The following is a 14,654-nucleotide window of genomic DNA, read 5'->3' as shown; positions in this document are numbered from 1 at the left end:
TTTTTTTTTTTTTTTTTTTTAAGACTGAGACAGCTGTTTCTATGTAGAAAAATTAATATATACAGTAAAATAACAAAAAGGTAAATTTATGTTGCCCCCTTGTGGCAGAATGAGCTACTGCAACTTCACTTCCCCCCCTCATTTTCACAAAATCCAATCAGTCCTCTTGTCCTATAAACTGCAATGTTCTTTGATGTGGTTATGTAGTTTATAGTGTTAGCGGTTAAGGTCTGAAGAACAAACCTTACGATCATTACATCCAGATGTAATAGACATTGTTTCTATCAAACATAAGAGCTTTTGAAGACAAAACATTTTCTTTGTAAAATGAAAAAAAGGGCTAAATGATTGCATTTTATCTTTGAATTAATGGAGTGATGCTAGATTAAGACTGTGTAATATCACTTTAAGTTTACCATAATGATACCTGGTTTATGTTAAACAAATAATTCACCCAAAATCATTTACTCACCCTCACGTTGTTCCAAACATGTTTGATTTACTTTCTTCTGTGGAAAACAAAAGGCATAATTCTGAAGACAGAGGACAAAAAAAAAACCATAAAAAGTAATTCATACAACTTGTCCACTCTGTCCATGGAAAATCTTGATATCACCCATAGCTTGCCTCAATAATTAAAGTTTATGAGAAGTAGCCATGCCCAAAATTGTGGATAATTAGTATTTTTGTTGGAACTTTTAAATTAGTCTTTTGATCCGGTTCACAATATCGGCCTTGATGATTCAAAGAATCAGATCGATGTAGTTCTTGAGTTCAACTAAGTGACTCAGTGACTCAATGATCAAATCAGTCTATCAGTGAATAATGACTTAAATTTCACGTCAACTATTCCATGAAAGGATAATGGCAGTACAGCTTTCAGCAGATTTAGCAGAATAAAGTCATTCTCAACAATGCTTTCTAATTTTCATTTCCAGGACGTTAAACCTGGAGATGTTCTGCAGAAAAAGAACATGTGGGAAATTATTGGAGAAGGTTCTGCAGCTGAGAGGCCGGGACTGGGAGGAAAGGTAAATATTCAGATAAGAAATGTACTGATAAACCTCAAAATGATAAATATAGGTTGAGAATGAATCTCTTACTGAATGCCTCTCATGCTATTTCTTCTACTCAACTTTTATATTTGTAGGCCTCCTCCTCGGGTAAACGATGCAAGTTTGTTGTGACAGGCCATGGGAAGTACGAGAAGATTTGATGGTGATCATTACGGTGTCTACCCGAATGAAAAATCAAGTGAGACGCTTTCTTCTATTTTACATAACATATACCTAATTTAAAGCTAACAATAAAAATATGATTCTGTAAATAAAAATGCCTCCCCAAAAACACAATGGGAACATGAACACATGCCTTTTTACAGACTAGCGGAGGCGTGCTAGGTAATGTTATCTAATATTAACTAGCTATCAGGCTAGTAAAAAACTAGCTACGTAGCAAGCTAGCTAAGATTAGTTTTAAAATGTTGAATTAGAGCATAAAATACGCTTACATTATTTCTAGTGCCTTATGGGATGACTTCCATTTCCTCATAAGTACACACTGACACTAATGTACTTTTTTTTAATGAGAGTCCTAAAAACTCATCTCACTAAATAAATGTCATTGTTCTAATTCAAAATGTTGTTGAAATAAGAATATTGCATAAAAACGTTATGTCTCAAGTAAACTTTGGAGAGGTAATATAATTCATTTTAAAATAGGCTATATCTGAAAACACTTGAAAATTATTTTACCTTTTGAAATCTTGCAGTCTGCAGGGTTTTCATATGCCTGTTTGATAATATATTGATACTATATCTCAAACAAATCACAGCAAGCTGCTAACACAATGCAAATGTTTTCATTCAATGGCATGAAAGTAGTCATACAAAATATCCTCTCTCAAAACAGGTATTTTATTAAAAAAAATATATAAAATAACATTAAATCTAGTACAGTGCACCTTAGAATGCCAAGCAATTATACACATCAACATCAGTAAAGAGAAAATGTTCTCAGTCTGATGGTTTCTGCAATAAAAGACCAACATGCAAAAAAAGCCAAGCCCACGTACTTAACATTACCTGTAATGAGAACATGCATGAGTTGACAATCAGCATTCGCTGTTATGTATTTAATCACATTGAAGCAACCATTTACTGTATATTTAAGGTTTGGAAAGCTCCATCAGTGAAAGCTCTTTGTCAACACTGAGCACCAAGTAGGGCAGCAGAGCAGAGTGCGCCATTCCTTGCTTTCAGTACTAATAAGGCTTAGTACACATTTCCAAAACTTAGCATACTTACTGTATACATCTTGTTCTTATACTATCTCTTAATTCTTCCGGATTTTACCAGTTCCACTTGCCCACCCATCTAAAACTCACACTCAATTGTCCCTACACCTTCAAAAACATACAATAGCAATTTGTCCCTCAACACCATGTCATCTTGTATAATAGCATATCCTCACAAAGACTTTTTACGCCCCATTAAGTACCATAGAATACTGGCTGTAGAAAAATATTGCTAAGAAAAAGGTGTTGTGTATTTTATTGTAATGTTAAAAAAGAATACAGTGAGGTAACTTAAAATTTTAGATGCCTAAACCCTGCATATATTTGACATTTTCTTACCCAATAATACTCTCTTGATTTTGTGTCTTGTGGCAGGCTGGAGTGAAAATACTTATTTTTTATAAAAATTATTGAAATTATCTTTTTTTTTTTTGATGATGATGAAAATGTTCAGGGATGTAAGTAATATCAAAATATTACCATATTTAACATGCTTATGAAAAATGTTGACATAAGCTTTGAAAGTCTTAAGCAATAAAGTCTTTAATTTAAAAGCTTCAAAACGATATGATTTTCTTTTCTTTATTCAATATTCTAATTAGCTTAAATGGTTAATGCCAGTTGACAAGTGGGCAATACCTACTGCAAATAAGATATTGTGCATTTGACAGATCTCTTTTTTTTAGTTTACTTGCCAATTGACCTGTTATAAAGTTATAAAAGTATATGTAAAGAATTGGACTGGATAATAAACAGAACTCTACCATCGCAATGAAAGCTAACAATATCCTTGCCCATTATTTCTATGTTATTCAGTTAGACGCCAGTGGTTTAAGAAATACTGAAGCCTTTGGCTGTTCTATTAAAGTCTTTTGGTTCTTCGTCTTTATTTTTGCGGCCTATGAGTCCCATTTCAAAAACTGTTGCAATCTTTGTTGCTGGTCGCGAAGCTGCCTCTCTTAGTCGTCTGGCATCAAACCGCGGACTGTACAGGAGAACTGGCAAACAATGCGCAAATGTGGGAATCTCTTCTGACATTTTCTGTTCTGCCTCCATCTTCTTTTGCTCCTCAGTTTTATTGGCTTCAATTTGTTGCATTATATTCTCTTTGGTGGAGAACATTTGGAAGAGGACAGCATCCCACATTTTTGCTGCCCTTGGGGAGTCTTTACTATACTCGCTCTCACTAGACTTAGCTTCGGCTTCAGACTTATTTTGCACTTCACTTACATTTTGATCAGTGCTGGCAGGGATGTATTTCTTTGATGCAGACTCTGCCTCTGGAAAATTGGGCTCCTCTGCTTCAACCACCATGTGTTTCTTAAGGCGAGACCAGCCACTGAGTTTTGACTTCATGCCTTTTGGTTTCTGCATCACCTTCAAGAGAGGCTCTGCAGTCAGGGAGGAGCCTTCCTCACCCTCTTCCTTCTTTTCCACTGCAGGCTTGATCTCCTGTTGTGGACTAGATTTTGCCTTCACTCTGTCAACCTTTTCAGGTTCAGTGTCCTTTGTTTTAAGGTCCTTTTGGTCTTCTTTTGGTTTAGCCAGTGGCTTAACCACATCCTTAACCTCTCCTTTATCAGGAGTTTTTTCAGAAGAAGCGACTTCAGGCTTCTGCTTCTTAATTCTCTCTAACAAAGACATTTTTGCCTCTGTTGGCTCCTCTGGTACTTTGGTTGATTTGGCATTAACTTTACCTTCTGACACCTTTGGAAGTGCTGGCTTTCCCACATCTTGGTCAGATAATGGCACAGCCTTACTTTCAGGTTTTGGAGTTTCCTTCACAGTTGGAGGGGTTGGTATCATTTGGGAAAGTCTGGGAGATCCATAGGTTGGAGTTCTGACTCTTGGCGTCACAGTACTTATTGGCTCTGCTTTTGCTTCTGAGGGTGGTGTATCAGCTACAGATACCACAATAGTTGGAATTTTAACATCAGGAATTTTTGCTTTTAATTCCGGCACAGTTGGCTTGGGAATGTCCCTTACAGAGTTTGCTTCTGGCTCAGATGCTGCCTTTGGAACCTCTGGAGGTGGAGCCACCACAGCGGTTTCCTCTTTAACAACACCAGCCTGAGGTGGCTGGACTTCAACCTGCTTGTTAGGCTTTACCTCAGACTTGCCATTCGTCATGGTCACATTTTCATCAGATTGAGGTACTACTGGTTCGTGTTTTGTAAGATGAGTTGCCTCTACACTTGGCAGCACAGTTGATGTCGAAATGCTAAAAGTGGGTGTGCAACTCTTTATTCCTCCATGGGCAACATATTCAGCGGGAGTCAATCCATAATATGTTGGTTTGGATTTAGGTACTGTTGGTGTTTTGGGTCTTTGACCTGCAATTGGAAGGACTTTAGATAAAGGTTTCTGATACCCAACTGAAGATAAACCAGGCTGCGCAGGTTCAATCTTGGGTGTTATTGGAGTTTCAGGCTTTGGCTGCTCATTTGCATTAAGGTTTGAGCTCTCTTTGGGTATTTGGGTCTTTGGCTTTGATGACTCAAGTTTTGACAGGTTTCCTGTGGCCTTATACAGCTTTTCTTGTAAGGGTTCAGGTGATTTGACATCTATGTCCCCATTTTCTAATATTTTTGAATGACTAGTATCATTCACATGATTTGAAATTTTATGTATTTCATCTTGTGGACCAGTCAAACTTGACGTTGGCGTTTTGGATCTTCTGCCCTCCATGTGCACAGGAGATACAGCAAATAAAAGTGGATTTGGTCTTGAAATCTCAGTCACAGATACTCTAACACGTGACACATGATGTGAGGGTGTCTTGGGACGTCCTGAATGTGTTTTTATTGAAGTAAAGTCATATGTTGGTGTTTTTGCTCTTGCTGGTATTGTAACCCCCTTCGTCTCAAATGTTGGAGTTGCACCCCGTTTTGTTTCAGGTGTCGGCATTGCAGTTTTTTTAGTCTCTGAAGATGGAGTACTGACCCTTTTTATTTCAGAAGATGGAATTGTCTCTTTCCTGACTTCAGAAGTTGGAGTTTGGCTTTTCTTAATTTCTGAAGTTGGGGTTGTAATCCTCTTGACTTCAAATGCCATTGTTGTAACCTTTGTGATATCTCTGGTTGGTGTTCTTTCTCTTCTTATTTCAGATGTTGGTGTGACTGTCCTTCTAACCTCAAATGTTGGTGTCGAGGCTCTCAATAAGTCTGCAGTAGGTGTTTTACTCCTTGTTGGTGATGCATGAGGTGTTCTCAAACCTACTGATTTTGCTGTGTAATTGGTGATTTGAGGAACTTCAAACAACGGTTTTGCTGTTCTAGAGACATTCAGCATGGTTGGCTGAGGGCTTGGAGATTTAGAGGTTACATGAGTGGTAAGATTTGAGCTGACTTCCAATCTTTGTGAAGTTTGTAGAATAGTGACTGATGCAGTAGCATGTGTGTCAAGTCCTGGAACTGGTGAGGCGGTGTATGTAAATGCTGGAGACAGGTGTTGGGGAGCCGCATATGGTTGTGGTGGAAACCTTGCCGTCTTGCCAGAAGTGAATCCTCTGTGATGAGGATAAGGAGACGATACATGCTGATACAGTGGTCGGATGTTGAAGCGTGGGTGTACCGTGCCAATGTAGAAAGGTGTCTCTGGAGTCTTGGGAGGTGTTGAGTGATCACTGTGCTCCAGGTCAGGGCTCGCTTCATTTACTGGAGAGAGGCTTGAGCGGAAGGGGACCGATGGTTGTGAGGCCTGGGCTGCAGCTTTTTTCTTTGCTGTCTTCTTGAGTAGTTTCTGGAGCCGGACATTTTCTTTCCCAGGTTTGGGAAGCAAAGGTGGGGGGTACTGCTGGGAAAGCAGGCCTGCCTGAGCAACATTGCCAATATTGACAGCCATTAAATCTTCAGCCCCTGAAAGAAATAAATAGCAGATATTGTGTACTTTTGAGCACAACAATAATGAATAATGATTGTTATGGCTAATAATGGTAAAAAGGTGCAAACCATTCCAAAATTAGGCATTGTAAAATAAATCAGCAAAAAAGCTTTGTTCACTAATATTTTTGTTTTCTTTTTTTCAGGTGAACTTCCCAGTGATCGCTTGTGAGGAATTTAATTCAGCAATAACATCTTTCCTGATTTACCAAGAACAGATATAACAAAGAGTGAAAAATGTAAGGGGGTCTGAATACTTTCCGTACCCACTGTATGTAGTACAATATTTCAGTCAACTTTTCAAAACATAAGGAAGAAACAGTTACACTAAATTGTTACACTAAATTGTATGTGCAAAGGTGCAAACCATTCCAAAATTAGGCATTGTAAAATAAATCAGCAAAAAAGCTTTGTTCACTAATATTTTTGTTTTCTTTTTTTCAGGTGAACTTCCCAGTGATCGCTTGTGAGGAATTTAATTCAGCAATAACATCTTTCCTGATTTACTAAGAACAGATATACATTAACATATATGTAGTACAATATTTCAGTCAACTTTTCAAAACATAAGGAAGAAACAGTTACACTAAATTGTTACACTAAATTGTATGTGCTTTTTTATTTGTATTATTTTATTATGATTGTTCAATTTTTGACTGTTCTAATGGCATGACCTTGGGACGTTTCCCTACAATCTATTTGTCGCATGTAAAAAGCAAACTTATTCTCAGAAATCTGACGAATTGCAACAGACTATAAAGTCTTAGTTTCTTTTTTTCCCCCTCAGTATTTTCTGAAGTATTTGTGCTGAAATTATGCCCACTTCTAACAATGACATTCTGAACTGAATGTGAATGTCAAATAGATCAAATAGTGATGATTTTTGTCAACTGTTTTTATATTGATTATCTATGCTATTTTTATACTATGACACATTGTTACATGTATATAGACTTGAATAGTAGATGAACAGAATATTCCAAAAACATTTCCCAAATTCCTGCAGCTGATTCTTATGCATTTTAAGCCACAAATCATTTTACTGTTATATTTTATTACAAATATGACATTGATTTTCTTGCCTCTCTGCTCTTGTTCTTCATAGATTTGCATAATGCATAATTGACTACACTTTTTGGATTTCAAGAAAACACTGGGATTTTTCCATTTATCATATTTATAATATTAATCTAAACATGTTTGTTTAGTTACAAGCATTGTGCTACCCACTGGTATTGAGAATGGTTAAAACAAGAATGTCATTTGTAGGCCATTACAGCTTTTATTTTCAATAAATTTTATATTTTGTATGATTCTTAATTTAGATTTTGGCTGCTTATTCTCAATGTAAAATGGAAATATCAGAATGGTTTTCACTTGATAAGATGTCTCAGTTATGACATGTTCCCATGCAGTAAACTTCCACAACACATCTAGGATAGCTCATTGGCCTAAGTTAAGGGTGAAAGCAAATGAGCAAGTCATCTGCTCCATGTCACAGAGTGTGGTGCCACTTTCCACCCTCACTGTAAACCAATGCCAAGAGATCTGGGGGCAGTAGCCATAGGTGGGGCAGCTACATAATAAATCACTGAAAATGTACTACCAATCAGATTCAGTGGTTTCTGTTGACGCACAACCTAAGATCATATATCACAGAACTGCTTTTAAGTTTTTCAAACTGTACTGATGCATACTGTATTGATATTTTTACTAAACTACCTTAACACATTGAAATAATTATTATCTTTATGACTGGACTATTCATAAATGATATTCATGAAACACTCATGGACATGTCCTGGCTCATTTATGCAATAATAAAGATAATAATTATATATAAATGTTATTAATTAGTGGGTTTATAATTATTTTTGGAAAAGCATAAATATAAGAATAAATCTAACAAAATGTAGTTATATTTGTGCTTAAAATATATAAGAAAATATAAGAAAAAAAGCCATTGGGGAAAGGAAAACTGCATTCAGTATATATTCTCCTAAAACATGTTTTAGTATGAGAAATTTCTTATTTTAGGAATGTTTAGATATTTGACTACAAAATACAAAAACGGACTACAAATTAAATCCAGTTGACTTAGGAAATACTTTTAAAAGTATGAGATACTGAGCATAATTACTTATTTTGTGTCTGTATAACACAATCTTCTTGCAAAAGTGCAAATGTGGGCCACCTGTAAAAGCTTGTAAAAAAAAGCCTCTAGCCCAGAGTGACACAAAGAAGAACCATATGAGAGGAGGTGGTCCTTTTAAGGCCCTGGTAGGCTGAGCAGTTTGGAGAATTTCCAAGATGCAAGTTCAAAAGAGGAAAGGGCAAGAATAGCAAAGCAGTAAAATCATGCACAGCATAATCGCTTCTTAGCAACCACCTGGTGAAAAAAAAAATCATTGTACATGTAAAAATATGTGTTCTGTGGCGGTATGTACACTTATACGCATGTGCTTAAAAAAGATAACTTACCAAGAGATGATTGTAACAGAAGACAGTTGAAGACACTTCAGACAAGGTCCCCTGTAAATATAAACATGCATGATTTATTATACATGTCCTTGAAAATAAGCAACTGCATTTTAAATATAAAATACCTAAAATATGGTGACATTTAAACAAATATTGGTATTATTAATCTCAGTTTAATACTGTTATTCCATCCTGTTGCACAAATCTGTCAAGTTAGCCTGCAACAAACTGCTGAAGCCTTTTCACAAAGGACAGACATGGCATGCACTTCCACACTAGGCATTCATATAATAATAACCGAAAGACAAAAATATCAAATTTCAAGCAATTTTTTTGTGGTTTTATACCTGTTTGTCTGCTGTTCAGGGGTGTGCGGTGGCTGCCTGCTTGTCCCAGCTTGGACTGTCAGAACGGGAGACTCATGTTGAGTTCAACTATTCCCCTTCCTTCAAATGGAAGGCACAGGCTCCATAGCAGTCCAAAAATAAAACCCTGAGTCTGTTACTCAGAATGCATGGCGAGTGATGACGATGTAGAGTGAACCGTCAGCGAAGCAGGGGGGATCCAGGTCACCTTAGATATCATCAAGTGTCCCCCCTCCCCCATGACACCTGATGCACACACCCTCATCTACACAATCTATAGGCACAATGCCCCCTACAGTTAAGAAGAAGAAGTAGTTGTTTATTTTGGAGCTCTGTTGCGGGCCAACTTTTTAAAGTAGTTCACTTGTTGCTTGCAAGACACTTTCTTCAAATACACCAAACAGGATATTAAACAAGAAAAAATGAGAACAACATTCTTATTTCATGTTGATTGCCAATGTTGCACCTGAACTCTGAGTATAGTTGTAGTGTAAATGAGCACTATGTGTGATTAAACGTAGTTGAAACTTAATCCTGTGAACTGGCTAAATATTTATGGAAGCTTCAGGCAAGAAGTAATGGTTGGAATAAAAAGCCATCTGATCTGATTATACCAAAGAGCTCATGTGTTCATTTACAAACATCAATCTTCGTGGTATATATGATGAAGCTGATATTTACACTTTTTACATTATAAAATAGAAAAGCATGAAACTCATCTAAATGGTATATGCACATAATGTAACTGGTGAAATTCACCAATCTACTGAATGTAAAGTGGTGTAAGAGGTTTTACCAGCTCCTGATTTATGTAAATGTATTATTTACATATTTGATTATACTGTTTATTATAATTAATAATTATGTATTGTTATTGCCAGGCTGGAATTGCTACAATTGGTATATCAATGAATTTACATCAACAACGGAGAATAGAGTTCAGAGTTACTAGGTTGCATCTAATTGTTGAATGCCATTTAAATTCAATTACAGAAATGTATTGCCATATTAGTGACCTATAGACATTTACAATGAAAAAAGGAAACTGTATCTGTATGAAACATTTACACCAGTTGGAGTTACAGTACAACTCATATCATTTCACAAACAGTTTCATATCACTGAGGAGTTCCTAACACAACATGTGTGGACTTGGGAGTGAGCCCTGGGGAACACCCCACAACTTTGTCTGAAGCATTTATCCATCAGCAGTCTTCCCCATGATTGTGTAGCCTAGTGAACCAAACTGAGAGACCATTTTGAAGGCTCAGGAAACCTTTGCAGGTGTTTTGAGTTGATTAGCTGATTGGCATGTCACCATATTCTAATTTGTTGAGATGTGAATTGGTGGGTTTTTGTTAAATGTGAGCCAAAATCATCACAATTAAAAGAACCAAAGACTTAAACTACTTCAGTCTGTGTGCATTGAATTTATTTAATACACTAGTTTCACAATTTGAGTTGAATTACTGAAATAAATGAATTTTTCCACGACATTCTAATTTATTGAGATGCACCTGTATAAAGCCACATAAGAACTTGTGCATCTCCTAATAAAACACAAACTGAAGCAGCACTGCACAGACCATTCTGTGTGACATCAAAGTACAGCGAGAGCGATTAGACAGCATTTAAAATGCTAGTTTTGATGTCAAATAAGTCTTGCTGGTTTGCTTTTTTTGTTAAAGCAGTGTTTCTGTTGTAAAGTTATACAGCTACAGTTGTGTTGCTGGGTTTTAAAGCAGGTTTGATTTTTTTCCCTTTCTTATCACTCTGTATTTACAGGATTTCACTGTCCACTCTGTTCAAATGTGGATGAATGGCTACACATAGATGTGTGCACACACTGTCAGAGCTGTGTGAGATCACTACCATGCTGCTTTTGTGGGGGTGGGTAGGGGTGTTCATTTTCCCCATAGGTTTTTAACATTCTAAAAGCTCTTAATTAAGCTAGTCAGTGTATTCAGTAGGTGTAATGTATTGTAAGTTGCTTCAGAAGTATTGCAAGTATTACGTACAACAATAAAACAGTGCATTGACATAAAAAAAAATGACGTTTACTTTTGGTACTTAAGTACTTTTAAAAGCAAGTACTTCTGTACTTTTACTTAAGTAAAAATCTGTCTTTACAACTTTTACTTGTAATGGAGTAATATTTGACAAGCAGTATCTGTACTTTCACTCAAGTAAAGGAGTTGAGTACTTTGTCCGCATCTGCCGAAGATGAACTGAGGTATTATGGATTTGGAACGACATGAGGGTGAGTAATTAATAACAGCATTTTCATTTTTGGGTGAAGTAACCCTTTAATGTGTTCTTTCTCATATGCCACAATGTTCAGATTTGACAGGGAACAGCAAAAGTGTTACTTTTTGCCCCTTTACAGAAAATAAAAGCATTTCAAAATAAAGGTCCTTTTTTTGTGATCTTTCCCATTCACTCTGCATGGCCAGTCATTTTTGACCGGGAACACCACAAGTGTGACTTTGTGCCATTTTGTACAAAATAAAAGCCTTTCAAAACAAACTACCTGATTAAACATTAAAGCACACTATTGTTATAAACAGTGCAAATTTCTTCAGTTTTTATTTAATATTGTGAAAATTATTCATAAATAATGCTTTTTCACTCAAAAAATGAGGTGCCTACTCTCAGATAAATGAGGCCTACGATTAATCAGAAGCAAATATAAATACAAAACCAGTCCTAAATGAAAGAAAAGAAGTTGACAAAAAGATTGAATTCAATATTTGGTGATAATATAGCATAATGAGTTATTTATTAGCAATTTTTCTTTTTGCTCTGTAACATCGTAAGTATGATAGGGTTCTGAACACAACACAAGGGTTAAAATGAACTGAAGAGCATTCATTGAAACAACTGTGACTGAAACCCTAGTTGTCCTTCAGGTCGACTCCAAGAAAGGTGGCAAGAAACAAACAGAAAGAGAGAAAAAGAAAAAGATCCTGGCTGAGAGACGCAAACCACTAAACATCGACCATCTCAACGAGGACAAACTGAGGTGAGTTAAGGCCCGTTCACACCAAGCACGATAACTATAAAGATTACGATAAAGATATAGTTCTAAAAATCGTTCTCAATATTAAAGAATAGCAGAGTTCACACCACAGCTATAACGATAAAGGCACAGAGAAACGATATCGTTGTAATCACTTTCAGAACGATTTTTTTCCCCAGCTGATGAATGATAAGCACTGACAGCCAATCAGAATCAATCCTGCTGTGACGAGCTCAAGAGTTTAAAGCGGCAGACGCATGTGTGCTTAGAATAAACAGACAATATCGTTGGCTGGTGTGGACGCTAATATCGTTATCTTTATAGTTATCATTCTTGGTGTGAACGGGGCTTTACACTGTTGAAGTGGCCATTTAAACGGTCAGTACGGTCTTGCTTATTTATATCTTGTGGACTTCAGGGACAAAGCACAGGAGCTGTCTGAATGGATAAAGACCCTGGAGGCTGAGAAATTTGAGCACATGGAGAGGTTGAAGAGACAGAAGTATGAGGGGAGCGAACGAATAGTGAAATAGACAAGAGGACAGGAAACCTTTATGTACCTATACATGCCACTGTCATCACCAGTATTTGATTCTTTGAGGTTAATTTTGAGATCACTGATAAATCTCTGATCTTCTTCAGGTTACTACACTGCACAAGAGAGTGGAGGAGCTCAGCAAATTGTAAGTTACAGGTTTAATGAATGACATAGCGCCCCCTGCTGTGCATGACCTGTATGTGGCAGCTTGACAAGTGTGACGTGATGGTGAAAACTTAAAGGGGTCATATGATGTTGCTAAAAAGAACATTATTTGGTGTATTTGGTGTAATGAGAGACAAAAACATGAAAACCCATTATAAACGAGGCATTCGTTGTATTCAGTGGGGACATAAGTACGGATTATAATGACTTATACTGTCTTTTTACGTGTTGCATTGCATCGTGCCGCGTAAACTTAAAACCGTGTCTGCATTTGTGATTGAAGAAATGACAAACTACAAGCGCTACTCTACACTGCTCAAAACTCGCGTTTGAATCATCAGTGGCAAATCCTTTAAATATAAAAAACGTACTTACAGTCTGTGAGTCAGAACAGCCGGCATTGTAGTCTACTCTACCAGGATCAGGAAACAGTCCTCCATAAAATGTGCTGCACACATCTGAATATTTGGGTTGAACTGTTCTGGAATAGTGTTGTAAATACAACTTAACCACTGATTTCTAGTCGTGTCCTCTTTTGGAAGGCCAAACAAAGTAGTTTCGCTTTCACAACGAAACATAGCATCACCCATGGCGGGCTAGAGTGAGCGGCAGCGGGCGGGCTTGCGGCAACTACATGTGACGACCCCGGGCTGGAATAGAATCAAAGTTACGCCTTCTTTCTTTGCGTGAACATTTGGGCGGCATTATGCAAATCTTCCCACATAGTGAGGTAGACATGTGGGGGCGTGTTAGAACGAACCGTTTTAGGTAGGCGTGGCTGAATCTGAACTTTTATAAAGAATATCTCTTTGGATTTGAGACTTTAGTCTTTGCAACTTTACAGATTTTCTTTATGCACCAAGAGCTTGTAACACTCCAAAGAGAAAGGAAAAATTTAAATCGCATCATATGACCCCTTTAAGTACACTGCACTCACTTTCTGAGAACAGCAATAGATTATTCATGCAAGTTACAAATTTAGTACACTGGAAACATGGTGTAGAAACAATTTTCAGTAAGAAATTTCTACTAAATTTGACAAACAGTTACAAAAAAACAAGTCAGTTTTGAAGTAGAAAAACTGGAATAGTAAAATGTACGGTAATATTTATTTACTACTTTGAAAAATTATAGTGTATAGGCATCACAACAACAACAACAATAATAATTATTATTATTGTTGTTCTTGTTCATGATAAAATTATATTAATTAATTTATTAATAAATAATAATTAATTACTATAATTATAATTAACTTACAATACAATGGTAGCCTGAAGGGCAAGGCACAGGAGGTTTATAGGACCGGACTCGTGACAGAAGTATAAATAGTGATAATAAAAATATTAGTACAATTTTTAAAAAAGTAATACAATACATGTGTAATAGAATATACAGGAATAGGAATATAGGAACAATAGGAACAAATACCTGCCAAAAAATAAATTGTTCTGATACTGTGAGTGACAGTAATGGTGTGTGCACACTGAAAGCAAATTTAATTGGCATGCGTTTTGTTGAACATTTTCAACTTGAGCAGGAAATTCGCAAGCGTTGTCGCGCGAGCCAATCGGCAAAGAGCTTACTGATACATCCGGTTTGACAAGTCCAGGGCAATTGAAACATCAATAAAATCGTTGTTTTTAGATTTTGTCATGCATTTTTTTTAGGTTCACCAGTGGATCATCGTGTTCCAGTTTCAAGATAAGTTATACCGTATCTGAAAAAAATCTGTAGCCTAACTTTCAAGTGATAGGCGTAAGGATACCAAGTGACTTGTTACTTTAGTGAAAACTCAACCTACAGGTGTCTGTAACCTGTCACGCGTATCCAGAAGTTCATCCGCCTTCGTCAATAGTCCCAAGTTCACTTTTCTAGCTCAAATAAGGATTTTTTTTTTTTGCACTCA

The 14,654-nt window shown here is 36.6% G+C and overlaps 2 protein-coding genes across 2 annotated transcripts in view; one reads left to right on the top strand and one right to left on the bottom strand.

The window, feature by feature from the left end:
• LOC107595253 (non-muscle caldesmon-like) overlaps positions 1-6,365 on the top strand; it is a 36,780-nt gene extending 30,415 nt beyond the window's left edge. Inside the window, exons 10-12 of the mRNA XM_016285605.1 lie at positions 861-1,031; positions 1,151-1,260; positions 6,322-6,365. Of these exons, the coding sequence (XP_016141091.1) occupies positions 861-1,031; positions 1,151-1,216 (237 nt within the window). The 3' untranslated portion in view covers positions 1,217-1,260; positions 6,322-6,365. The remainder of the gene's footprint in view (positions 1-860; positions 1,032-1,150; positions 1,261-6,321) is intronic.
• LOC107595228 (titin-like) lies at positions 2,814-9,130 on the bottom strand. Its single transcript, XM_016285573.1, has 3 exons — positions 9,006-9,130; positions 8,659-8,709; positions 2,814-6,153 (listed from the first exon to the last, which is right to left on the bottom strand). Exon 3 carries the CDS (start codon positions 6,137-6,139, stop codon positions 3,128-3,130), a length of 3,012 nt encoding a protein of 1,003 aa, XP_016141059.1. The 5' UTR covers positions 6,140-6,153; positions 8,659-8,709; positions 9,006-9,130; the 3' UTR covers positions 2,814-3,127.
• Between the last annotated feature and the right edge of the window lie 5,524 nt (positions 9,131-14,654).

This window comes from Sinocyclocheilus grahami, unplaced genomic scaffold (assembly GCF_001515645.1).
Source record: "Sinocyclocheilus grahami isolate Dianchi unplaced genomic scaffold, SAMN03320097.WGS_v1.1 scaffold199.1, whole genome shotgun sequence".
In the NCBI taxonomy this organism is placed as follows: domain Eukaryota; kingdom Metazoa; phylum Chordata; class Actinopteri; order Cypriniformes; family Cyprinidae; genus Sinocyclocheilus; species Sinocyclocheilus grahami.
This window is presented reverse-complemented; position numbering and strand designations above follow the sequence as displayed.

Coding starts and splice junctions, on each gene's coding strand:
- LOC107595228 (XM_016285573.1), bottom strand. CDS start 6,139: ATGGCTGTCAATATTGGCAATGTTGCTCAGGCAGGCCTGCTTTCCCAG.